The sequence below is a fragment of the Triturus cristatus genome, chromosome 4_1 (genome assembly GCF_964204655.1).
Source record: "Triturus cristatus chromosome 4_1, aTriCri1.1, whole genome shotgun sequence".
Taxonomy (NCBI): domain Eukaryota; kingdom Metazoa; phylum Chordata; class Amphibia; order Caudata; family Salamandridae; genus Triturus; species Triturus cristatus.
The window spans coordinates 616,003,754-616,031,502 of NC_140585.1; the positions used below are offsets into that span (position 1 = coordinate 616,003,754).

Below are 27,749 nucleotides of genomic sequence, written 5' to 3' on the forward strand. Positions count from 1 at the left end.
AGGTCACAAAGTCTGATTGTTCTCTCATATGAGGTAGAGTGTCAGAATATCATCAAAAATATGGGCGAGGTAAGTATGTACAGGTTAGTATAGATTTACTATACTTCAAATTCATGTACTTTTATGATAACTAAATCTTCAAGGATAGATGTGAAGTTAGGAATAGTAAATCTATACTTTTGAATATATACTTACCTTCTCAATATTTTGGCAATCTATATTTTTACAATGACATTATGGTTCCATGATATAAAAACTTGATATTCTGACGTATAAGCCCATAAGTCTACATATGCAAATTTGGATCCTCTGGGAAAATATCATACTATTAAGTGACTAAAAATGCAAAATCAGGGGCAGCAGAGATATCAAACATGGTCTTTTCCTCTTAGTCCAGAAAATGGCAATGCTTGGAAGACTGAGATTCAGTATGCAACCCAAACCTCACCTGTTCCCTACAGTTTTTTGGTCACACCCTAGCCAAGGAACTCAATAGTTACCTGGTCCCTTGAGAGGAGATAATAAGGCCTTTCCATACCCTCTGGGTCTCCTTGACCCGGCAAGAGCAAGCTGGCTAAATGACCAATTCACCTTCAATGGAGACCAAACTAGGCTCACAAGTGGATGTATCTTCAGGGTCTCATAGCACAAGGTTGTCACTCTTTGCTAGAAAGGAATCAGCAGAACCCAATAAATGGTTTACAGCTATCAATTAATATATTGCGTGATGGTTATAGATTAAAACCACTGAGTTCTTGCTGTCGTTGCATCTATGTTTGAGCTTTTATCTAGCTGATGATATTGGCTAGGAAGGCTTTGGTCCGGCAGTCGAACAAAGGGCTAGAACCTGTCTTCAAGTGAGTATGGCACTTTGGTACAAAAGTGAACAAAAGGTGAAGCTTGCAGAAAAAAACTGAATCATTCTGTTGTTTGGGGCCTTGTATTTATATGAGAAAGAGATGAGGTGGAGAATATGGCAAACTCATTGGTTCTTGGGAGGTATGTGTCCAGTATAGATCACAGTGATCCCGGCATGCCTAAGTCTGAAAAGGTGTATAGTGAAGGACTAGACTGAGTAGCGAGAAATTTCACTTCTGGGTATTCTTTACCCATCTAGAATGGAAAAAATAGAAGAGGAAATACATAAAGTCACATTTCAGGCACAGAAGTTTTCTTGAAGGTGAAAGGATAACTCCCTCCACCATCAGCACATCAGTCAGAGGTTTGTGTTGCAGAAGTGGTCATTGGTATCTGCCTCTTAGCAGCTGGCATAATAGCTTATGGACAACTTAGATTATTCTGGAGAAGCTCGACTGCATCACATGTAGGATTTTGAATGCCACAGAGGAGAGGAAACTTCTGACAGTTCAAGTGCAATCAATATCAAAAGATAGTGGTTGGTATAGGTGTTGAAAGTAAAAACTACAAGAGGGTTGCAAAAACAGAGAGCTTTGTGAAAGTGGTGCCCTACTTCCAAAGGCCTAAACCAATTAAACTATTTAGCTCTGGAATTATTTTAACTTTCAGGAGGTGCAGGAGTTTTCAGTATTTAAATGATTATATATGTAAAGGTGCTATAAATAATTCTCTCAAGATAGAAAGAATGACCAAATTAAACATAGCATCGTTAATTACTCTGGGATGCATTGCAGTCTTTTGTGTTGTTTGCTTATTTGCTCATTGTGTCACAGCAGACAAGGACAAATCATTTGCAAAAGAGTCTTGGTTCGACTATAATAAGAACAAGCCAGCCTAAACTGCTGGGACTTATCCCGATGAATGGGAACATATAAGCATCTCTAGTCCAACCTCAGTGTTGTTGGGCCTCTATAAGGTGCAGCTTGCCTCCAGTGGTGCAAATGAATAAGCTCAGGCTGGAATGGAAACCACAATAAGCTCTGGCAAAAATGTAGAAACCATCCCTACTGTTAGAAATGGTGGTCTCTAGATGGCAGAGGTAGGTACCTTTGTCCAAATAGGGACCCTTCTTCCTAGTCAGGATAAGGGAGTTACACTCCTAGATTAACCCCTGATCATCCCCTTGGTAGCTTGGCACGAGCAGCCAGGCTTATCTTAGTGGCAGTGTGTAAAGCATTTGCACATAACTAACAGTAATACAGTGTAAGCACTACAAAAGGACACCACACCAGTTTAGAAAAATAGCCAATATTTTTATATACGCAAGACAAGACCAAAAACGATAAAAATCCACAATACAGTACTTAGAAATCTTCAGTTATCAAAATAACCTTGAAATAGAGTTCCTTGAAGTCGATAGGTCCATCCTGGGCTATCATGGCATCGTGAACCAACAAATCCAAACAGTTCTGGCTGGCCGCGGCGTCGTGGGCCAGCTACGGTGTCGGGAAGACCCGCAAAACAGTACCTTTAGAAATGCAGGCCATTGGCAACCTCTTGTTGAGCTTCCGAAAGCACGGCGTCCGCAGGCATCGGTTCCAGAGGTCGGTGCAGGAGTCGTTGGGCCCTTTAAGTCACACGCGTTGCAAATCAAATTCCTCGCGGTTGAAGTCAGGAGCGCTGGCGTCGGCAGGCATCGGGTGCTGCTTTGCGAAGTGCAGCGGTGTGGCAGGTAGCGGTGCGAGCAGCAGCTCAGTGGCGGCATCAGATGGCATATTCGGTGAGACCAGGGTCACGGTGCGAAGTGATGCGGTGCTCGTCGCGGTGCTGTCAGTTCACGGTGCAGGCAGCGGAGTCGTCGTTGCTGAAGCACTGTCGTCGGCTGATGAACTGGAGTCGAGGGCACCAGCGTCAGTAGGCCAAGGCTGCAGTGCGGGATGAGGGTGGTGCGTCGTGTAACTTTACGGCCGGTGCCCTCGAACCACGGTGCAAGCAGCGGCGTAGATTTCGGCATGGAGCGGCGGCGTTGGGGATACCAAGGCGGGGGCGTGAAGCGAGGTGATGGGGAATGCGGTGCCCACTGGTCACGGTGCAAGCAGCGGCTTGGTGGCAGCATCAGATGGCGTCATCGGTGAGACCAGGTTCACGGTGCGGCATTGCGGCGGTGCACTCTATGGTGCCTTCAGGACACGGAGTCGGCAGCGGCGTTGGAGACAGCGTTGGGTTGCTTTTTCTTTCATGGCAGCACAAAACACACAGTCCCCAGTGCTGAGGGCAGAAGAACTTGAAGTCTTTGCTGTTCCTGAGACTTCTTGAACAGGGGGCAAGATCTACCTCAAGCCCTTGGAGAAACTCACAAAAAGAAGTTTTAGAAAGTTCAGTCGTCATTTCACTGCCCAAGACAGATGCAGCCACTGCAGGCCAACACAGCAAAGCACTCAGCAAAGTGGTAGTTCCTCCTCACAGCTTTTCCAGCTCTTCTTCTTGGCAGTCTTCTTGGTGCAAAAGAATTATAAAGTTCAGGGGTTTGGGCTCCCCTTTTTATAGCCCAAAATCCTATGTCCTCTCAGGCAGAGAGTGTCTGTGCCCAGCCAGAACCAGTTCTGCCCTCTCTGGTGTGGCTTCCTGGCAGGAGGTGGAGACGGCATTGTCAGAGGCAGAGCAGGCCCATTCAGGTGAAAGGAAATCTCCTCCCCTACTCTAAATGCAGTCCAGGTCTATTCAGTCCTTTCCTGAACCACCTAGGCTATCTAGAGCCATGGCTCATCCCCAGCCACTGTCATTCAAAACCCGGACAATCAATCCACAACCCCAGCAGAGGCCTATTGGATGGAAATTACCTACTTTCTAAAAGTGGTATTTTCAAACACAGAATGTAAAAATCACCTTCACTAAAAGAAGCATCTTTAAATTCTGACTTCAGGCATTATTTTTCTAACAATTTCCCAGGGCCAGTTATGTTTATAAGCTGGTATAAACAAATTCCCCATTCTGTCCTATGGGAGCAGGTAGCCTTGCAATAGTGAAAAACAAAATTGGCAGTAATTCACTATCAGGACATGCCACACACCAGGGCATGTCCTCCCTTTCACATAAACTGCACCCTGCCCACCGGGGTACTTTGGGCCTACCTTAGGGGTGACTGACATGTAAGAAAAGGGAAGGGTAGGGCCTGGCAAGTGGGTACACTTGCCAAGTCAACATGGCAGTCACAGACTACACACAGGCTCTGCAATAGCAGGCCAGAGTTACATTTACAGGCTGCTTGTGTGGGTGGCACGATTCAGTGCTGCAGCCCACTAGCAGCATTTGATTTACAGGCCCTGGCACACTCAGTGCACTTTACTAGGGACTGACAAGTAAATCAAATATACCAATCATGGAAACACTAATCCATAACACATTTTACAACAGGAGCACTTGCACTTTAACACTGAACTGCAGTGAGAAAGTGCGCAGAGACACTAAACCAGCAAATACTTAGTCGAAACCAGGAGATCAGAAACCAAAAGACAGGGAAAACATGCCAAAAGATAAAGTCTAACACCTACACTTCAATAGTCTGTGATTACAACTGGGCAATGAGCCATGGAAGTTCATCCTACTGAGTCCACTACACTGCACCTTGCAACAAAACTGCCAGAATTACAAATGAGCCATTCTGGTCCTCTGTGAGCTACAAAATGAATGGCTAAGCAAGCCTGTCACACTAAGGATGTCCCAATGAGAAACAAAATGTGATGGGTCGAATTATGAAATTACATTCAGTCTCTTGCAATTACTCTTGGGCACATTCCAGTTCATCAGACCTTTGCTCATTGTTCCACTACAGGTAGGATCAGCCATTTACATATCAGACTCGGTACTGCTCCAGTAAGAACAATTCAGCCTGAACTGCTAGGTACAGTAACAGAAGAAAACATCTGCACTTGTGCTGATGGCTGCATGTGATGGGCACTGAAGCTCATTTTTTGGGAATAGGACTTATTTTTCATAATCAAACTTTAACCCAGATTACATGATAGAAAGGCAGAAATGAGAGAAGGGAACAGGAAGAGAAAACAGGAATACAGAAAAACAGAAAAAAGAAGAAATGTGATTTTAAATGAACCTTCAAGTGTGAGATAAGAGACAAGAAGTGTGGGGTGGTGGGAGAAAGAGGCAGGAGGTGGAACTGGAATCAAGACTAACAGCCTTGGTATTTGGCAATGCTAATATTCTGCAGTGTCAGCAGTGTCAGCAACTGGCTCCCCGAAAACATTTGGGCTGCTACACTGATTTTTAAATAAAAAACATTTAGCACTGGCAAAACCACATCAGTTTCATCCATGTTGGGCTTCACCCGTGAGTTGCAGCTTTAGTCCTATGGAGCAGTAAGTGAGTGTCTCGACATATGCATTTCTTTTAAATTTCCTCACTCCGGAAAAAAAACGTATGGGGAAATGCTTGTCTTAAACTCCGCAACAATTTTTTCTCTTGCCTGTATTTCAGTTCAACATTTTTTTGTTCAATGAGCAACTGCAGGCAGAGATTTTATTTTTGCAGTTTTCAAGAGAGCGGTCTTGGCCCAAGGGCATTAGATTCCCTTACAAGAGAGCAGGACTTGTGTTCTGGATAACAAACATAACTAAACAATCAATTGTCAACTGGAAGAACAAAAGGACTTTGAAGTTCATATTAAGTACATGAACAGTACCAGAAAAGAAGTTCTTTGGAAAACAATTATCATAAAAGGACTATGAGGCAACCAAAAAACAGAGAATCAGCAAGATAGTATAGACAGTCTGGGTCAGCCAAGGTGAAGTGACAACCCTCGTTTTAACCAAAGTGTCTCTCAAATCAGAGGATTAAGATCCATTTTGAACTTGATCAGTCAATTGGCAGCATGAAGTGCTGGTGGGAGGGAGGTCCAGAGTCTTGTTGCGCTGCCAGAGAAGGATTGTTTAATTTAGTGTTCTTGCCTGAATGTCGAAGGTTCAAGCAGGAGAAATTCAGTGTTTCCTGATTCTTATTGGATCCCGAGATTTTTTATGTTCCAACCAGGTAGGAAAGGGAAGAGTTGTGGAGGACTTTATGGGTTGATGCTTGCCCTCTAAATTGGGAACCTGCTTCAATGGGGAGCCATGGCAGAGTCTCGATAGTAGGAGATGTGTGGTTGATTTTTTTGTGGCCTGAGACTAAGTGGGCAGCTGCGTGCAGTACTGCCATCAGGAGTGCGATATGGGCTTTAGGGAGACCAGGGAGGAGTGCACTCCCATAATCCATCCTGGAAAGAACAGATGCCAAGATAACTGACATCAACTTCTGCTGAGGAATGCACTGCCTGATGCCCCAGAGCAGTCTTAGCTGGTGGCTTGCATTTTGTGCCATGCCAAGACTTGCCATAGTGGTCCAGACAATTGTCAAGGCTAAAGCTGAGTGATTTAGGATTCTCCAAAATGACCAAATTGCAGTACAGGTTGAGAGAAGTCTTCGAGTCACTCTTGGATAGGGTGGTTAGATTTTTGGATGAGATAGATAAGAGTTCAGTTTTTGTAGGATTACATTTTGAGTGATGGATAGACATCCATCGTTGAATCCCGTTAAGAGTGATAGAGAGGAGACTGATGTCTTTTGGGGATGAAATCTTCAGGTAAATCTGCATATCATCTGCATATTGATGATATAGCATTCCAGGTTTTCTCAGTCTCTCACCTAGCAGTTCAAGGTACATTTTAAACCATGAGCAAATAATCCCTAGTCCTGCTCCAACAGGAACAGTCCAACCTGTAAAACTAGGTCACATCCTTTCTGAACAGGATCACAAGCAACTCTAGACATCTAGACATATCTCTGACATATTGGGCTTCAGCTCTGGGGTGTTGCTTGGGTCATGTGGAACAGAGAGTGACTGCACCCAGTCAATGCATAACAGTCACATTAAGGGCATCTCACAGATGAAAACAAGTGATGTGCATAGTTATTGAATTCTTCTTAGTCATTGGTAATTACTCTTGGCCACATGCCAGTTCATCATTTCCCTCAAAATTCATTCCCAAAATTCCATTTGAGGCAACAGGATTAGAATTGTCTTTGAGATCTGCATGGGGAGTATCACAGGCTGCTCCTGGCATGTTTTTGTAGTTAAAGGAGAACAAATGAATTCCAACGAGCATACTGAACTTAAAAAGCAATTTAGCTAAGATTTATCTTGGGAGATCTTGGATTAAAGTCAATTCTGAGCAGCCAGTATATTTATAAAGACTATTTAAAGCCCTTGTGCATGTCAGGATCAACAAAGGGTCTAGGTACATTAATTTGTCTTCTCTGCGAAACAAGCCCGCTTTAGAAGGGAACGACTGTAGATTTTATTTTGCAGCTATACAGTCACAGTTCTCATTGGATCTGATTCTCAAAGTAACTTGCACCTTTAGGATTTTTAGATTTGGGGTTATTCCTTTTTTGCCATAATGTGGAGGCGTGAGCAGATACAAACAGGGCTAGAATACGGCACAGCGTCAACTTTCTGGCTCTGAGACAGAGACCCTACAACATGTATTTATGAACTGCTGTACTTTGTTGAGCCATTGTTCTTGTATTATCTTGTCTCTACTAACAGCCCAAGATGCAACACGAAAGAATGACTCGCACATGATCTGTGACATTTGGTCTTCCTACGAATGTACTAATCTAGTCAGGTTTTAGTCTATTGCATTACAATGTTTAGGTGAAGGAATTGCTGTAATGTAACAGTGTTTCAAAGTCTACTCTGTTTGTATTTGCGGATGTCTTGCTCAAATTATGACTACGGTATTATTTTAATTTTATTTCTAAGTACAGGTTATAGATTTATGATGTCAACAGTTTATACTCATTGTTTGTGTTGAATTGTCATTAACAAGAAAATCTCCTGCCATTCTGTTCTCTGTTAATGATCAAATGAGGACCAGATGTAGGAAAAGGAAAAGTGTTTCAAAATAAAACTGGTATTGGAATTTTCCTGTGGAATTGTTGTAGAACCCTGCCATGCATCTCTTTCAGTAAGTATTCACTGTTCCCAAGCTGGTGACATTTCCAAGATGTTTACCTAATTTTAACCCTTTTGCGAAAAAGAAAAATGTATTGATTATTAAAGACCCTTCTTTCTGTGCTCATCCTTTTCTTTGTCTAGCTCTAGCTCCTTCCCGTATACACCATTATTCAAACACCTCAAGTGGCTAAATCGGAGGGAAGAGGTGTGTAGAATTACAATTCTTCATAAAACTGTCCTATAAGATATGAAGGATAATGCTTTTACTAGTTATAGTCCCAGGTTAAATTTGTATTAGAATGAAATTACACTTTTACCCCACATCACATGATTGAATGCTGTAATTTGTATAAATTTACAAATGCATCATTCGTGGTAAAAACGTACCACAAACACATGGGAACAAAGCAAATGACAAAGCGCTTTTCTTATTTCGTATGCACTATTTCTTAGTGCGCATGAAATGCATCCTCACATCCAAAGTGGACACGATGATGCATTAAATGCTAAAATACGGTGCCAAATGCCAGTTTTGCTTTAAAGCAAAAGCGAATTTCACAGATTTTGCACACCCCTAACTAGTTTGTAGATTTGTACAGTAGCATCTCCTGGGGTGAGTGCTGCAGGGCGGTGGGGCGTAGTAAACTCCGACTCACGGCCGACCGGAGTAATGTAAATAAATAAATAAACAAAACAAATTTCATTGCTCACACTGAAACTCCAAATGACGATGCAGCGCGCACAATGAAATTCGTTTTATTTATTTATTTATTTACATTACTCCGGTCGGCTGTGAGCCGGAGTTTACTACCCCTCACCCTGCCCCTCCCCCGCCCCGCTGTACCTCCCCACAGCACTTTCTCCAGGAGTCACTACTGGATTTGTATCTCTATGTATGCATTTTGACTATTAATGATAGTGAGGGTAGCACACAACATTGGTAAATGTATGCCTTTAGCAACTAAATTTGAACACCATTCCACCAGAGTGCTCACTTTCTGTAAACAGACCTTTAAATCTTGTACTAATGTTGTCATTTTGCTCCGCATTCAAAGACAGAGGTCAAATGTCAGGCTCTATCTTTTTGAGGAATCTTGGTGTTTAGTTTACTTTCTCTGACTTCAAAGTGAGATGATTTAGAGACAACCTTGCTGTGAAAGGAAAGGATTTTTTCTAGCACCCAACAAAATTTAAATGTCTGTAAATTAACTGTGCGGATATTTCAGAATATATAAGAATTAGGAAAGCACAAATGAAGCACTTTTTTTGTAATTCTGAAGTGTGGTAGAAACAAATATTTTAATATGATCAAAACAAATCAATACACTAGGTGATCAAATTTCCACACATTATGGTTTGTGTGCTGTATATCTTTATCAGTAGAACTGTATGTCTGTGCAAATGTAATTATCATTTCAATTGAATTGAAAATATGGTGTCTGTAATAGTAGTGTGCTAACAGACCGTGCCATACTCCACACTACACCACTCCACTCTACAACAATCTACTCCACTCTATGCCCCTTCACTTTACAACACTCCACAACACACCACTCCACTCTACACCACTCTACCCTACACCACTCCACTACATGTTATTCACTCTACGCCACTGTAGGACATGCCACTCCACTCTATGGCATGACATTCCACTCTACGACATGTCACTCAACTCTATACCCCTTCACTCTAAGACACTCTACAGCATGCCACTGTCCAACATGCCACTCTACTCTACAACATGCCCCTCTAAGATATGCAACTCCACTCTATTCCACACCGCACTATGCCCCATCAACTCTGTACCACTGTACGACTTGCCCCTCTGCTCTAGGACATGCCTCTCTACTCTACGCTCCTCCAAGACACAACATTCTATGACAATAACTCTACTCTATGACACTCTAATCCACTCTATGCCAGTCCACTCTACTCCACGCCACTCCACTCTACAACATTCTATGCCCCATGTTTGACCTGGCCTCCTTGACGTGGTTTTCCCTGACTTTTTGCCTTTTGACCTCCTGTTTTGCTGACTCCATTTTTTTGGCTTTAGGATTCTGGGCATTTTAGCACTGCTAACCAATGCTAAAGTGCATATGCTCTGTACTCAAAACTTGGTAACATTGGCATATCCACAATTGGCATATTTAATGTAATTATAAGTTCCTAGTAAGGAGCACTATATGTGCCAAGGGCCTTTAAATTAAATGCTACAGGTTGGTCTGCAGCAATGACTGTGCCACCCACTCAGTAGCCCTTTAAACATGACCAGGGCCACTAGGGTTATGTGGCAGGAGAGGGGTAAATTATGCAGCAGGGTTGAGTAAATTATGTGGCAAAAAAAGCCAAATTATGCAGCAAAATGCAGCACATACTGTAAAAATATTATTTCATTATTTTAGCATTTTTAAGCTTTGAACCCTGTATGGGCATTGGTTGCCCCTCATTAGTACCAGTTTAACACCCAATTATAGCTTTAAGTAACAGAAAGCAGATCAGTCCTACTTTCAAAAGGGCCTTCCACTGCGCTGCAACATGTGTTGCTCGATTTTTATTAACTTTTGAACCATTTGAGCTAGGAACAATGATTTTTTTAATTAAAATCTACAAATTATGTGGCAGATAATGGATTAAGTGGCAAATGCAACAAATGTATAATAATGCAAAAATAACTGCGGCCACACAATTGCATAATTCCAGTGGCTGGAACATGGCCCAGGCCTGCCACTGCAGAGCCTGTGTGTGCAGTTTTAAACTGCCATTTCGACGAGGCAAGTGAACCTACTTGCCAGGCCCAAATCTTCCCTTTTATTACATATAAGGCACCCCTATGAGTGGCCTTAGGAATCCCTTTGGGCAGGGTGCAGTGTATTTAAAAGGAGGCCATGTACTTTTGAGTTGTACATGCCCTAGTAGTGAAAAACTGCTAAATTCATTTTTCACTACTGAAAGGCCTATCTCTACCATAGGTTAAGATTGGAGTTGCTTCAAAACATCTTTTAAATGTAATTTCCAGTTGGGAAAAGATAGAGGTTGTGAGTTTGGTGTCTCTGGACCCACAATTTAAAACCACAACTTATGGTGAAGGCGGATATTAAATTGTAAGTCTGAAAATGCCACGTTTACAAAGTTGGCATTTTCGTACTTTAACCTTTGTGTGTCTCTGCCTGTCTCAGAATATACATCTGGCTTGGGTGACGTATGGGCTCTGAGCATTTCCTCTAGACAGTCACACAAAATGAGAAGGGGTGTGACATTTGCATCCTGATGGGCCTTCCTGAGGTACATTGGGAGGGTGGAGCTGACACTTGCACCTGAAAAGGGCTGTACCTAACCCCAAACAAAGAGCTGTAATCCCCCCTGTAAGGAGTCTGGAGCCAAGATAGGAAAGGCAGGGACCTTGTGATCTTCAAAGGTCTCATTGACGTCTCCCCCACTCCAAAGGAACATTTGGGTATAAGTACTGGACCCCTGACACTCCAAATCAGAACTTTTATGGAACCAAGGTCATTCTGACTGGAAGAAGAGCTGCTGCGCTGTAGGAGGGACTGCCACTTTGCTACCTGCATTGCTGTGTTGGCTTACTGCCTGCTGATTGCTGTGATGTAGAAGGGACTGCCACTTTGCTACCCACTTTGATGTGTTGGCAAGCTGCTTCTTGCCTGGGAGTGAGAGGGACTGGACCTGCTCTCTACATCCTTGAACCCAAGTTTCTCCAAGGGCTGGCAGGCTTGCCTCCTGTTTTCTGAAGTCTTAGGGTCATAAAAGACTTCTTGCAATTCTGCTAGTCCTGCTGGACTGTTCTATCTTTGAGTCCTACACTTGCCGGAGGTGCCCCCTCCAGTCCTGGGCTTCAGATATGGGTTGTGCAGCTGTTTGTACAAAAATTGGCGCAGTGATGCATTTGAGCCGATCGGAACCAACGGCATGCCCTCTGACGCTGACCAGTGCCGATTCCACGACGAAGCGGGTCCCAACTGCGAGGTTCACCGATAGCGCAGCACCGATCCAAATACTGTGAGGTTCGAACATGCAGCATCGATCCTCCTACACCGACTGCGAGGCTCGACTTCAACACAGCGCCAATCCTTAGACACTGACTGCAAGTCTCAACTTTGACGCTTCCACCTGACTGTGTGACGGAACCAGCACGTCAATTCTTTGACGTCAGAGCTAGCTGCATCCAAAGGTACTTTTTAAGCGGGCCATTCATGGGTCATGCAGCCGGCCTGCCCTCCATCATGGTTGACCTGAACTTTAGATGTACCCCGGTCTAGCGCGACCTCAAGTAACCTTTGAGCGTTACTGACTTCTAAGTACTATTTTTGGATGTAATGTTTTAAAATTTGTATCTCGACTTCTACTTTTTGGATTTTTGTTGCTTTGGTCTTGTTTTACTTAGATAAGTATGCTTGTTTTTCTAAACTTGTGTGGAGTCATTTTGTGTTGTTTTCACTCTGCTACTGTAATTAAAGTGTGCACAAATGCTTTACACATTGCCTCTTAAGAGGTTAATTTAGATTGTGTATCTGACTTTCACTGACTAGGACTGTGGTTCCTGCTTGGACAGGATGTATACTCTCCCAACTGGAACCCTAAATTTCTAACACCCCTCCACCCAAAACATTCTTCCCCACTCTATTCTACTCTACTCTATACTACTCCCCTCTACTCCACTCTATGCCACTTTACAACACTCTACAGTCCATGGCACTCTGCTACACTCTACAACGCTGCACCCAACTCCCAACTCCCTCTATGCCACTCCACACAAATCTATGGCACACTACTTCACTCTACTCCACTACACCACTCTATGCCACTCTACTCCACTATACTCTACGACACTCTATGCCACTCCACTCTACACAACTCTCCCTGCGCCACTCCATGCCACTTCTTTCCACTCTACTGCACTCTTCTCCACTCCAAAACACTCTACTGCACTCCATCACACTCTACTCCACTCTACCCCTCCACTCTACGACAATCTACTCCCTCCACAACACTCCATGATGCTCTATGCTACTTCATTCTATGACAATTTACTCCACTCTATGCCACTCCAGTCTATGGCAGTCTACTCCACTCTAATCCACTCCACTCCACTCCACTCCACTCTACTCTATGCCACTCCACTTTACGACACTCTACCCCACTGTATGCCACTCCACTCCATGCTCTTTCACTGTACTCCACTACCTCCATGCCACTCTATGCCACTCCACTGTACCCCACTCCAATCTATTCCACTGTTCTCCACTCTACTCCACTCTATGCCACTCCATTCTATGACACCGTACTCCACTCTATACCACCGCACTCTATGGTACTCCCTCTATGCCACTGCATGCCACTTTACTCCACTCTTTGCCATCCCACTTCACCCCACTCTATGCCACTCCACTCAATGACACTCTACTTCACTCCAAAACACTCCACTCCACTCTGTGCCACTCCACTGTACGACACTCTACTCCACTCTACGCACCTCCACTCTACTGCCTCCACGACACTTCATGACACTCTATGCCACTCCACCCTGCGCCACTCTATGACACTCTATGTGACTCTACGCTACTCCACTCTATGCCACTCCATTATACGACACTCCTCTCTATGACACTCCACTCTATGCCACTTCACGACACTCCACAACACTCTATTTTACTCCACGCCACTCCAGACTTATCCACTCTATGCCACTCCATTCCTCTCCACTCCATGCCATGCTCCTCTGCGCCACTAACTTTTAGCCATGCTGCACAACAGCCACTCTGGTTTGCAACATGGCTAAAACACATTGGCAAGCCAATATCACTTGCATTAGCAAGACCTATTTGCTTTGCCAATGCTTGTATATATAGGATTAGGGCTCTAATGGCTAGGTTTCTTATGCTAACACCTATAGTCCAGAGTTCTAATTCAAGTTCTGCCACTAGACCAGTAACAGAGAAAATTACTTGATTTCACTGTACCTTGAATTGTAAATATGAGCAATGTAAATATGGAAGTCTACGATTAAATGTATAGTATATCCGTATCTCAGCTATGCGACCTGTATATAACTTGTTACACTTGTGTCGGAATTACTACCTTTATAAAGTCCTGCTTTTTGTGACGGATTCTGAAAACAATGTGAATTCTGAGTGCACCATGGCCTCTTGCATACACGTGTGTTCATTAAAAACGGAAACTAGTGAGGACTGAACGCTTTGGTGGCTTAAGTCTCCATTCAAGTATATGTGGGCAGCTGGCAGGCACAGTAGTAAATGACTTTTCAATCCATCCTGCACATAAAATCCGCACCAAATAATGCAAGTTATATGTGTTATAACTAGAAACACATGTTAGCATGAAATGTGAACATCTTGTGCAGAACTGTCAGCACCGGATAGGGCAATTTCTTTACAGACAAATGTGTGGCGAGTCTGGAGGGTTTTTTTTCACAAAGGTTAAAGTTGTTGGAGTTAAAGAACATGTTTGCACCATCGCAGAAAAGGGTAGCATGCCAAAATGCGTGACGAAAGCGAGTCTACACAAAAAACAAATATGTTTGGCTAATGGAACCAACTATGAGAATAACTGTACTTTTCCAATAGCACACAAAGCACGTTCCACCATACCTTGCAAAAGCGTAGATGGCAGCCACAAGGAGAATTATGGAAAGTACGCAAAGAGTAACAGACAGGATTATCTCTACCGCTCGTTCTGACAGTCCATCTGCTGCAAATGGAAACAAAACACAGAGCTTTAGGGCGTTTGGTACATTTTAATAGTTATCTAAATTTCTAAAGGCGAAGAAAAAATACATGTGTGCAACAGTATCACTTTAATACGTGTCATTTAAAAGGATTTTTTTCTTGCCTCTAAATAGTTAATTCTCCTTCCTATCTTCCAAATCTTGGGAGAACTTTACCATCAAACTGTAATTCTTTCTGCTAACGTCTTACAGCATTACAGTTTATGGTTTACATCGGTTTATTCGAATTATACATAAAGATAGGTCAAAACTAAAGCAGTGACTCCCCTATTAAACTTCACAAAAAGCATTGTCGAGCTGTGAGAAGAGGAGGGAAAAACACCAACATCTACAACGTTAAAATAAAGGTCACCAACATATTCTCTAGCCTGACTGCTAGGGAAGAAATAGAGTTGCGACCAAAGTCTCATCTTCCAGATGGCAAGAAGGTCAGTAGAGCGGCACAAGAATCAGCTGTTACTCTCCATTCCCCCTAAAATGATCGGTCCACCTCTACATGAGATCACGTGGACTTTATTTGTATGTCACACCTTCCATTGGCTGGATTCCGCACTGCCACTGTAATACCCAGATCCAGAAGCTCCTTGTGGATTGCTTGGAGCTGTTGTCCCATAGCTGATATCTTTTCAAAATCTGCGTTACGAAGAACTCTTTTTCCATCCACCAAAAACACTCCCCTCAAAGCGGCAGTCACACGCAAGGTGGTTCCCTAAGGTTCAGATGCTAAAACAAACAACTTAATGACACCATCCTCAGACACACATGCTGTCTTTGAAGATGCAGGTTGGAGTCTGTGCAAATTCCTTGCCGTATCCCAGCCACCACCCTCTGTGAGTAGTGGGGTGTGGGTGCTCACAAAAGAAAAGGGTCTTTGCCTCTAACACAGGTGTTCGAGAGTATACAGGGGAAAGCGTAGAAATATTGCACCATTTTCTAATGTCTCAAATGTACTTTCCACTGGTCTCTAAACTTTTTATGCTCCCTCACTTGCGCCTTTATCCCTCCAGACCTATTTTTCAGACAACACACGAGCATTCAATGATTTCACTACCTAGAACCCATTTCCCTCAAGCATGAATTAACAGCAAATGTGGATTTCTCTGTGTTCTCTAATTATTCCCATCATGTCTTTTTCTGGGCTTTGGCCGAGTCTCTCACTGCCATACTATCAGCCTCTTCATCAGCAGCAGTGTCATTCCTTCACGGAGAAAAAAGTCTTGCTTGTTTTATTGTATGTGTCTTGCAAGTCATCTCTGCTGTATTCTGCCCTGTATCGCACTGAGTGCTCGCTCTCAGGGCTATCAGAAGGTCAGTTAACAGATGTCATATCTCCTAGAAGGCGCTTTCTCACTATACCTACTCTCTGTCTACCAGTCAGGTCAAGGTGCAGCAGCTTCCTCGAGCCCTGGTTCATCAGGAGTCTTCAACTTCTCACAGGACTCCACACCCTAACTATAAATGAATTTGGAACTTGTCTTCCTCACTCTCACTGTAGGTGCCAAGCAGTCCACCCACATGTCGTCTTGGTCCTGTGATGTGCATGGGGGGCTTCTCTTCTACCACCAATTCTGGTGCTATTGCAGAGAACCTCTGCATACATGCTAGACCCTTTGCCTCCAGAACTCCACCTTCAGGAGATCACCTCTCTGCAGCTGGTTATATTGTCCTAAGCCATTCTCCTTTTATTTAGAGCTTCAGTGGAGGGATACACTCTTGCTTGCTGTAATGCTCCATCCACATGCCACATGCCATATGTTTAGGAAGTGTATCACTCCCAAACTCACATCTACCACTATTGATATTTAAAAGCTGATTTCTATTCCAGTGGAATTCTAACTGAAATGTTTTGCATAGCACCAAAATGTCACTGAACAAAGAAGAGTATGGTTGATGATACAGAGAGGTAGAGTGATTGCAGGGGTGTGAAGGCCACTATGCTTTTGCAATAGTCGACATTGCTTATTTATTTTTTATTTAAATTAAAACATTTTATTTCATAGACTGTGAGAGTATTGAAGCAGTGGAGGAGCGGGATAGTTGTGGGTGACAGGAAAACAAAAGCGCACAATAAAGGAAGCAAGGAAACACATGCCCACTTGTGGAGTGGAGTGCTTAATGAAAATGAAAACAGTAGTTCCTTAAATGTGAAAAGTGGAGGGACATAAGCTGGCCATTCAAAAAGATGGTAAAAAGGCTATGCTCCAGGTAAGAAACAAACACAAAGAAAAGGGCACACATGTAAGAAGGAAGCAAATGAGAGTGATAATAAAGAAACTAATGGTAAGGAGTGGGTGGGTTTCAATCTCACTGTGGATTTCTGGTATGGTCCACAGGTAGTCTTTCGCTAGCTGATAGCTAAAGGCTGTCTGTAGATGAAACCTAAAAAGGGAGTACAGAAAGTGGGTGATAGTGTGAGGAGAAGTGTATCAAGTGCTCCAGAGGGGCTCTCCGCCCAAGGTAATGTTTCTGCTACTGATGACAGCGGATCTCAAGGTGATCAGGCTCATTATTATGCCCCTCTACATGCCAGCTAATTTCTGTGTGGGCCATATGTAGTGGGAAAAATGTAAGCACATTTAAATGAGTAATCTGCGTTGAGGCCACGATTTTCATGTTGATCTTTAGTTTCTTTAAACTGGAATCTAAGAGCAAACAATTCTCATTTTACTTCTAAGGCCTATGCAGGATGTATTAATGTGAAATAAGAGCTTGGTTTGAGAGCTTAGCGCCCCTTTTAGGACATTTAATAACTAAAGAATAGAAGTAGAGAATATTTTAAGGCAAACGTGTATTCATCTATTAAGAATAACATTAGATTTTCGGCAACCTACAAAAAATCTGGGAAAAAGTACTATTAGAAGACCAATTGCCCCTTACCCCCAATAATGTCAGTACGGGAAGACACTTCTTCTTTTTAATGTATTTTTATTTTCCGATTTAACAATTAGCACAGTACAGTTCTTACATAGTGCATCTGCAATAATCGATCGCATACAGTTAGAAACATGGTCGCCATCAACAAAGCTACCACTCCCTCATGATTTATGTAGACTTATATTCGCCACCAGTGCCATTGTGTGGCGGTTATGCAGGTTCGTTTGGGACCAGGAAACAGAAATGGATAGTCGCCAAGGATGTTCTCTAGGACGGTACTCTCTCGGGCCCCCTTGCAGGAGTCCCCTGTGTTGTGTGTGTTATGGACTGTTGTGTGTCATCTCCCATGTCCAGCCCAAAGTGTGTTCTCCACAGGTCCCAGATCTTGTGAAATTTTGTGGGACACCCCCGGCTACAGTACGTGGTTCGCTTAGCCGTCATATATATGTCCATTCCCCTCGTCCACTCCTGTATGGTAGGCTTGTCGGCCACCCCATCTCCTGGGTATATCTCTCTTGGCGACTAACAGCCCCAGGGATGTGAAAATTAACTGTGTTATGGTGACATCTACCTTGCTCGGATTCCCCAATATCACAAATCGTGGCTCCATCTCCAACGTTACCCCCAGAACCATTGTTAGTAACTCGATTACCTGCGCCCAGTATGTCTGAAGCTCGGGACATGCCGTGGTGCTTTTAGCCGTGGTGCAAGTCAGACAGAGTGGTGATTCTGCCCTTCCCATTTTATGCAGCATGTCCCTGTCATAATATATTCGGTGTAGTATCTTAACTTGAATGAGATGGAGCCTCGCCTTTATGGCAACTTCTCTGGGGTGCATTAAAGCCGCTTCCCAGTCTATGTCTTCCATGGACCCCACCTCCTTCTCCCACCATGCTCGGAGCTCTTCTAGGGTGTCCCCCCTCACCCCCAGCCACATTAGTGTTCTAATTTTACTAGCTATTTCTGTAAAGGTGACTTTGGGTAGTGGATGGTACGAGTTTTGAAGGGTGTATAGCACTTGGGGCATGGTAATCATTTTTTAAATAGCCGTCCGTCCGAGCACGGTGAGGGGGAGGGCCCTCCATCTCTCCACGTCTGAATTAAAGTTATTCAGGACTGTCCCCAGGTTTTCCTTCTTACATACCCCTGGATGTGGAGTTATGAAAATTCCCAGGTATTTGAAACCCCCTTGCACTACTCGCAGTACTTCAGGCAGGGGCCAGTCTATTAGCGCGTTAGTCGGGCAGTAAAGCGTGGACTTATTCCAATTAATTTTGTAGCCCAAGTGGCATCTGTAGACAGTTATCGTGTCGAACAGGGCCGGTATGGTTGTGGCGGGGTTGGTGATGTACAACAAAATGTCATCGGGATATAGAGTGGGAAGACACATTTTTGATCACTAAAATATATCTTGCAGCTGTTTCGAAATACTTTCAATTTGGCGTATTTGTGCATCTCATAATATTGATAGGCAAGCATTGTTTGAGCAGCATAGCAATTTTCATGTGGTTGGTCTGATTTGAAACAGTTAGGGCAACATGTATCATGCATCTTACTGGTGGCAAACAGCCTGAATTGCAGAATCGGGCCATTTGCGACCGACAAAATGCATTTTGGTATGTATGAATTCCTATTTGCGATTTGGTAACATGTTACCGAATGACAACTTAGAATTGTGAATACATATCGATTTGGTATGAGAAAGGGGTGTGCTTAGGGCGTCCCTTCCTAATACTGAATCGCAGACGTATGTAGAAATGTTTTGCGACCGAAATGCGGTTGCAAAACATTCACATTTTACCACCTACTTCAAGTAGGGGCTAACCCATTCACAAACGGGAAGGGGTCGCAAAGGGACCCCTTCCCCTTTGGGAATGTTCAATTCCCACTCTTGGAAAATGAAAAGAAACATTTTAATTTTTCTTTTTTAAATGCAACATGTATTCTTTTAAGGAAAACGGGCTGCATTTAAAAAAAATATATATTTCTTTAATAGCAATCACAGACATGGTAGTCTGCTGACCCCTGCAGGCCAACATACCTGTGGTCTTAGCAATTCTTAATGCAAATTGCGACCTGCCTCATTCATATTAATCGATTTGCGAACCATTGAGAAACGCTAAATGAAACTCATGGATTTCCATTCATTCAAATAGCAATTACCAAATTGTGATTAGCAGAGAATCGTAATTAGGTAATTGCTATTTGAAATAATGATACATGTGGCTCTTAAGGCTGATCTTCAATGTAAGGGTCTGGACAGGGATCTCTACCCGACCTACTCTTCCAGGTCATGTGCAGCTCAGCCCCAAATAGCCCCGAGCCTTTGCTGCCTTTTTACAAAGGTGAATCTGAAGACAAATTCCTCACTAAAATCAATGCCCATGCTTTGACAATGTCTTCCTCACCTACAACCAATCATAGAGTAGAGATAAAACAAGTCTTGGACTACTGCAATATATTCTATACATATCGACACAAAGAAAAAAACAAGGCAGCTAGAATGTGCTTAAACTTTTAAAAACATGACCATGTCAAACCAGCATTGAACGCATTGCATTGGTTCCTCGGCGAATGCAGATTTAATGTAAAACATTATGTATCATGCAGAAAGCATATGAAGACCAAGGGACTGCTACCTCCAAAGACTGTCCAATATTCACCTACAATCCATGAACATGCATTACGGAACCTCTTTTCTGATCCAAAACTCTCCCCCCCCTCCTTAGACTAAAACATGGTGGAAGATTCTTAGGGGCCAGGGCCTGCAACCCTCAAACACCCTAAGCTCCAAGCCACACTCAAATACCTCAGACTCCAGACATTCTCAAAACTGATCTTTTAGTAGAGATTAGTATTTAACGAGCGCCATCTTTACCTAGGGTAGAAACTGAAGACTGTGAGATTGGGACCTCCCCTTACATCTGGCTGGACCCTAACACCCTTAATAGTGTTGTCCCTCTTTTTCACTGCTTTATAGTGACCAAGGTGGTGTGTCAGCACCATACAAACTGCGTACATGAATATGTACTTTCTTTTAATTAAACCATGCAAACGACCATTGCTTCTCAGTGCTACATTCGAAGATGTGGACGCGCTACTTCTCTCTTAATGATGCAAACAAATTACATGAGAATTTCTCTAAACACTTCTCCTTTCCCTTGCTTCCGTCTTTTGCGATTTCATGCCACGGGTTATTGTTTTTGTTTTGATTTATGTTTTGGTCAGTGAGCAGGCATGGCGTTCTTCGTGCGAAGAGGCTGCCATGGATCGAGCACAGGTGATGCTGGGAGGGGGGCGGGGAGAATATTTTAAAGCTACCAACGATTATGGGAAACTGCAAAAAGCTGGAAAAGGAACAGTAAATTGAACAATTGCCCCTTCACCATCTAACCTAATAATTCAACGGGCAAAAGAGACCATTTTGATCATTGAGATGTATACAGGAGCGGAATCCGAAATACTTCCAATTTAGCACACTTGTGCATCTCATACTATCGATCGGTAATCATTGCTGCAGAGGCCAATCGGGTTTCATATGGCCCAGAAATCCGCCGCAGCATATAATTCCCACAATCTGCCAGTCCTTTGTTTTTTTCAGCCTGACGTGCTAATGAAGGGCAGCCTGAATGATGCTTCCTCACAGCAAGACGCAAGCGAAGTAAATAATGTCCCTTTCACACACTGAGCTCTCAGATGACTACACTTCCAACAAAGTAATTAAAGTAAAAAGTGTCGCGCGGAAAAAAAACAACGATGGACACCTATTGGTACTCGGTGTATAATTTCTTAAGGGTACGCATATATCTAAAGGAAAATGTGTTGACTGTAAGGTGCAAAGTAAATTGTCTGTTTTTCTCATTAGTCTCTCTGTCTTTCCAGACCAGGGAGAAAAACAAAACACGCTATGAAAGCTGTAACAACCATTGTGGGAAAACACTGTGGGAACACACTTGACAATTATATGGTCCTTTAGGGGAGACCCATTGAATATACAGAGCATCCGTTTATTACAGCCTCTTTCACTGCTTAGGTAAACGGAGAGTTTGCCTCTCTCTAAGCGCTGTTACCAGATGTTTGTATTCTATGCTTAAATGCCCAGATGTACTAGAAAACCGCGTGGCACAATGCCATTTTAGCATGTTTCGTTGTCATTTCTATGTCAGAAAATAGGCACCAAAATACAAAAAAAATATAAAGAAAATTAAAAGTCATTTTTTTGTATTTAAATGGATAGTTTTGAAAGTTTACCTACCAATGCATGGACTAATTACTTACCAGAACTCTGCATTACTCTGAGTCCAGGCCTTCCTCATCCCGGACCCTATGTTCTGAGGCACACTGCCTCGAGAAAGGCACTTGTTAACTGAAAAACGACTCACTGCCCATAGAAAGGGTACCAGTTGTTTTTCTCTTTTAAACTTTCTGTTCCAATCATCTACTCTTCTCCACTCAAGCGACTTCTTGTAGTACTCAATTACTTCACATGAGAAGGCGAAAGGAAGGAAGAACGAGGAAGTCCTGTACCGACAGTAATGAAGATGTTTGGTAAGTGATTGGAACTTTACATTCTGTTTCAACTTCCTCATCATGTTTTGAAGACACAGCAAGACTATCTGACCTTTTCATGCAATCCACACGAGAGCGTAATAAGAGACAGACCCCAAATTACTGCAAAACATGTATATATTTTACACCACAGAAACAAGTCAAGGGCAAACAGTAGCTAAAACAACATTTGCAAAGGAACCTTGTGGAAAAAAGGGCAATAGACCTTGGCCATTGGCTCGGGAGGAAGCCATTCCTTGGTATAAAGTGACTGCATTCCCATAGTAGTGGGACTCCTTACACTTCATTAGCCTGCACTTTGGTAGACCTAAAAAAGTGTCTCATAGAAGAAGTTGTAATACATCAAAAAAGAGGGGACCCAATAAAGGTCCAGCATACACGCCCCAACGTATGAGCTATAAATAAAGAGGTGTGCCGTTCCTAGTAATGAGAGAAAAGAAGAGAGGGGAGTGGCTCCTATAAGGAACAAGGGCCCTGACACACCCCAAGAGGTGTAATGCTTCACCATAGGGCAGCTCATCGTTGGGCTTGCACTGCAATGCCCAACGGGCCCCTCAGGGGGGCTCTTTGCCAGAGGTCTTTTATAGACCATGGTCTTAGCCGTAGATGAAGAAGGTACATGTTCCAAGGCACACTACCTCAAACCAAAAGGACAGGGGTACGAAACATGGATGAGGTGATAATGCATGTTTTCTTTTCTAACATAAATGCTTGGTTTGAACTTTTGTCTTATTAATACTTCCTTAATCTCAATTGTTCCAATTAGAAGCGATATGTGTACAATGCTATCTTTACATTTCTTGTGTTAGCTTGCCACTTGTCATGTTTGTCTCAGTTTTGCTAACCAAAATTAACAAAGTGATTTCCAATGAGTGAATATCATGATGCTGATTTGCTGAGATATTTATTATTTGTTGTGCACTAAAAGCATAAAAAACATAAAACTGTATGAAATCAAATTGTATAAATGACGCAAGGAGTTTCTTGGCAGCGCAGATTAAATGGCTTTAGGTATCCCAAATTCTTACACAGATTTTATTCAGGGGAACCCCTTAGCTGAGTAAAAACTAAATTGGAAGTGTCTCTAAAAATAATTTGGTTCCAATATCCTGATCTAGTCATGAAGACCCCCATCCCAACAAATCACCTGAAAGGCAAGTGGATGAATCCTGAAGGTCACAGATAAGGTGAAGCCCTGACTCAGTCTGTACACTCGAAGGATATAAGTCACCAGTAATGAAACAATGTCTCTGTCCAGGAGCACAGGTGTTCACCAAAACTATATATAGAGAGCCCCCCTACAATGGTTAAAATATGTACAGGCCACCTTACTGTCTGTCCACACCAGAAACAAGCAACCCCAAATCTGTGAGCGAAAGCCAGAAGAGCCCTTCAAATTATTATCAACTCCTTCTAACAGACAAACCTTCTCAAGTAATAACAAGGTCGGAATCAAACTCTCCCAGGATTGCACCTCAACCAAAGTGACTAGCATCCTTCATAAGAACAAAATATGTGAGGGGATCCTCGGCTACAATAGATATGATGTGATTATCCAACTAAGAGGCAACAGCAAACTCAATCTCTGGTGTTATAGCAAGCCTTGTAATTCACCTCCCATGGACACTAGTGACGCTGAAGAAACTGTGCAGAAGGTTTCCAGTGAAGGGTGACCCAAGGAACCACCAAAATTGTGACAACAAACAACACTTGTATCCTCAGACATAACCTGGTTTGCAGTTTGAGGCATGAACTTTAAGCTCTGACTATGCTGAGAAATACGTTTGCCACATTTAGAAGACACTCAAAGTTTTGGAGAACTTTACATATCAGGGTTGTGTCTTGAACAGTCCTAGGGAGAGAAGAGGCACAAATGAAATAGGCTTATGTGAGAAGTTGGCCCGGCATATGCTGGTCACTAGTTATAGTGGCCACCTTGCACCAGTCCAATTCGACTCTTGGCAGATAGGTTTAAGACAACCTTTTAAAGAAAGCTATCCTAGTGGTAGCTGTGGAGAGCAGCCTTCAGGCTATGTCTCCGAGGAATGTAAAGCAGCTTGTTTTACCTTATAATCTCTTGAATTACCAAATGAAAAGGACACTACACAGGTATATATATCAAATATATATGTATTTATTCTTAGATACACTCTACTAATCTCTTTATGAGATTAGAACCCAGATACACATTCAAATGTCAACACTTCTCAATAAATTAAGCACAAATATGGCTGTAGTCCTAGGGGCGTACCAGACCATATACTAAAAAAATGGTTTAACAAACTCGACTTGCAAAATGAAAAGGCCTAGAGCCTTGGGAATCGCTGGGGCTTCACTTCTGCAGTGTTAGCAGGTAAGTAATCAGCCCACGGGAGACGCGTGCAGTGTCTAAACACAGTCGCGGGTTTCCTATAGGTTTCAATGGTACAAGTCTCGGTTTGTAATTCAAAGTTTTAGGGCACTTCGGAAAAGTCAACAAGCAAGCCACTTACAGGGTAAGTATTTCGAGGGCCAACACACACTTGGGCACCGGAGTGCACGAGTTACCTCACCCACGGAAGCCGGGTGCATAGGTGTCTTTTGGTGTCGGGTCGCGATGCTGTTTTCAATGGGGACCACTGAAGACTTGCTGCTTGGGACGACTGGAGAGGTGTCCGCTGGAATCCGAAGATGGATTGAAGTTGAAGAGGACCTAAAAATTGAGGGGACAGAGTTCAAAGTCACTTGCCAGTGACCGGTGGCCAGCAGGATGGATGACCACTGATGTCGCGTCGCTTCAGGTCTTCGATGGTGATTTGTCTCTTCACTCACGAGGTCCAGGAGAGATCGATGATGACCAGCAGCTGGATTCCGGAGGTCCCACAAAGTCTGCAGCTGATGACAGTATTGGCAACCGGATTGGAGTCAACAAGCCTTGGCAACTGCAAGTCTTGTGTGGACTGATGATTGAAGATGGTGCAGACCAGCAAGGTCTGAAGGACTTACCCAGCGAGGGTAAGTGAGGGCAGGCCCGGAGCAACCAGGAGAGCCATTGAAGTCGATGAGAAAGTCTTCGGGTGAGTCACTAGCCAATGGGCAAGCAACCGCAAAGACGCCTTTGCAGGAAAAGTTCCACAGGAGCCCACGGTCACTCGGGATGGGGTAGGCTGCTGATTTTCGGTACCAGACCTGCTAGGGACTTGGACTACAGATGGTCCAAAGCACAAGTCTATAGAACCGTTGTTTAGGGTTTGCACTTGAAATCAGTGCGCGGTTCCCTGGTATTGCTGTTCCTCATCACTCGTGGGGTCCAGACGCCACAGCTTCACTGGGGACTCAAAATGGCCTTCAAGAGGTCAGGAAATCCACTTCAGGGGATGCAGAGACTTTGGACTCCAGCGGGAGCGGTGAAGTTTGCAACCGTTGATCAAGTTACTGGTGCCTGCCAAGCAGGGGAGTCACTCCTTGACTCCAAGGGAGATTCTTCAGTCTTCCAGAGATAGTGGAATGTCGAAGGGCCAGGATTCTTCTTTGTAGAGCGTCATCCAGGTGTAATCTGAATTGCATTGGCAATGCTTGGTATCTTATAGTGAAGATAGGGGAGGGACTAGCTCTATGACCACTCCTCTAGGAGGGTCAGGGTAGTGGGTGGTTACACCCACTTCCCTTTGTCCAGTTTCGCACCAGAGCAGGGGCAGGTAGCCCCTGAACCGGTTTGAGCTGGCATATGCACAGAGGAGCCTACTGCTCCCCCAGTGCAGGACTTCAAAGGCACTCTAAGAGTGCACCCACCCAGCTCAAATACACTAAATCCTGTCTGGGAGGTGGTAACACCTCCCTGTGACAGGATACCCTTTGTTGGACTTCCTCCACTGCAAGTTTCGGTCAGCAGCAGGAGGGCAGCCCGGTGTCTGTGCTGGTGGCATCCATTTTGTGATGCCAGGGCTCTAGAAGATTTCTACTGTGTAGTACAGTGGGTACATGTCGTCCCCTCTAGAAGGGTGGGATCCTACTCCCACACCAGTTACTGGTGTGGGGGTAGGATTCCAAATTGTTTGACACCAAACACGACATGTTTTGATGCAGTCATTCCAAAGTTAGCATTTACCGCGAGGTTATAATGCACTTAAGAGTATATGGTTTAACCGCATCCACAAACAGCAGTAGAGAATAGACACTGCTAGCTGCAGAGGGGTCCTGCTCAGGCAGAAGCAGCCCCTCACATAGTAAACCAAGCACCCTGCCCTCAGGATTGTTAGGGCCTGCTAGAGGGGTGACTGATAGGTTTATATGTGTGTGTATGGTGAGATATAGGAGCGCCAAGAAACCGCAAGGTGTACGCTGCGCTTTAGAAATATTTTAAATTAGAAATTAGAATTAGAAATTAGGAACCTATACCTCAGTGAGGAGTGCTAACACTACCTCACACAGGCTGCAGTAGCAGGCCTGTGGTGTCAGATTGTGAATGCTTCCCAGGGGTGGCATAATACATGCTGCAGCCCCTGGCAGGCCTGTGAAGTACCAATGCCCTAGGTACCTAAGGTACCATATACTAGGGGCTCATAAGGTACCACAGTATCCAATCACTAGTGCATCTAATATGCACACCAATCATTTAAGGGAGTAAGCAGATAGGCTGGGGTCCTGGATAGCAGGATCCCAGCCAGACTAGTCAAAAACCATTCAAACACTAGGAAAAAAGTGGGAGCAACCATATAGTCAGATTCCACCTTCCTACATAACCCCCCCCCCCCCCAAACGAAAGGAGATAAGGCTAACCTTGCCCAGTTAAGCCTTTATTTCCTGAGTGGCCATATAAGGAAGAACCTGCACTAGCATGGTTGCTCCCTGTCTCATGGTCCACTTGGGAAATCCTACCCCAAGGGGTTTTGGAGTTTCTCCAAAGCCTAGGGAAATTACCTGTATTGTTTTCTGGTACAGAAGTAGGCTGGTGGGGTGTCTGAGTCTGGAAGTGAGGCCCTATTTGGGGTGGTCTCACCTTCCTCAGCACACTGGTCACCATGGAAGCCTTTCTGTCCATGACTGTGTCATATCTGGCCCTAATGGTCAACCTCTGGCTGCCTACAGCTGGGGGTTGGGTCCCTCTGGTTGGAGGAGTGGAGGGCATTGGAATGTTTGGGGCAACTATGCCCCAGGTTTCCCTGTGCCCAACAAAGTCCATCTGGGGGATACCTGTACCTAGGGGTAAGGGGGATCCCTCAGTTTGTAGAGGAATATTCACCTGGCTAGAACTACTCTGCTGGGTGTCCCTAATCTGCTGATGAGGGGGTCCTCTGGACAGGGGCCCATTAAGGGTCCACTGACCTCCCTGACCTCTGCAGCCCTGGGCTGACTGAGGCAGAGTAGAGAGCGGCAGGGTACCTGCTCCAGACTGGGTGCCACCTTGGAAGGATCCCCTGCCATCAGAGCTGTGGTCAGGACAGGCCTGACCACTTCTGTGGAAATTTAGCTTGTAAAGTGAACATTATCTGCGCCATCTTGCCTCTCCTCAGCGCCACGCACAGCGAACGCACGGCCGCCATTTTAGGCACCCCACTCTCTCCCCCGCTCATTGCCGATCGCCAGCGCGTTCCCCTGGCGCTGCAAGCATCCCCCGCGCGCCGGCCACCCCCGCTCTCTCATACACGGGCCATAAACCCTCTCCTTCTGCGCGACCCTGTCATGGAACCACAT

At 44.1% G+C, this 27,749-nt stretch overlaps 1 protein-coding gene across 1 annotated transcript in view; it reads right to left on the reverse strand.

The window, feature by feature from the left end:
• Positions 1–27,749, reverse strand: part of PTPRQ (protein tyrosine phosphatase receptor type Q) — a 1,724,016-nt gene that overhangs the window by 244,704 nt on the left and 1,451,563 nt on the right. Inside the window, exon 55 of the mRNA XM_085652983.1 lies at positions 14,497–14,596. Within this exon, the coding sequence (XP_085509109.1) occupies positions 14,497–14,596 (100 nt within the window). The remainder of the gene's footprint in view (positions 1–14,496; positions 14,597–27,749) is intronic.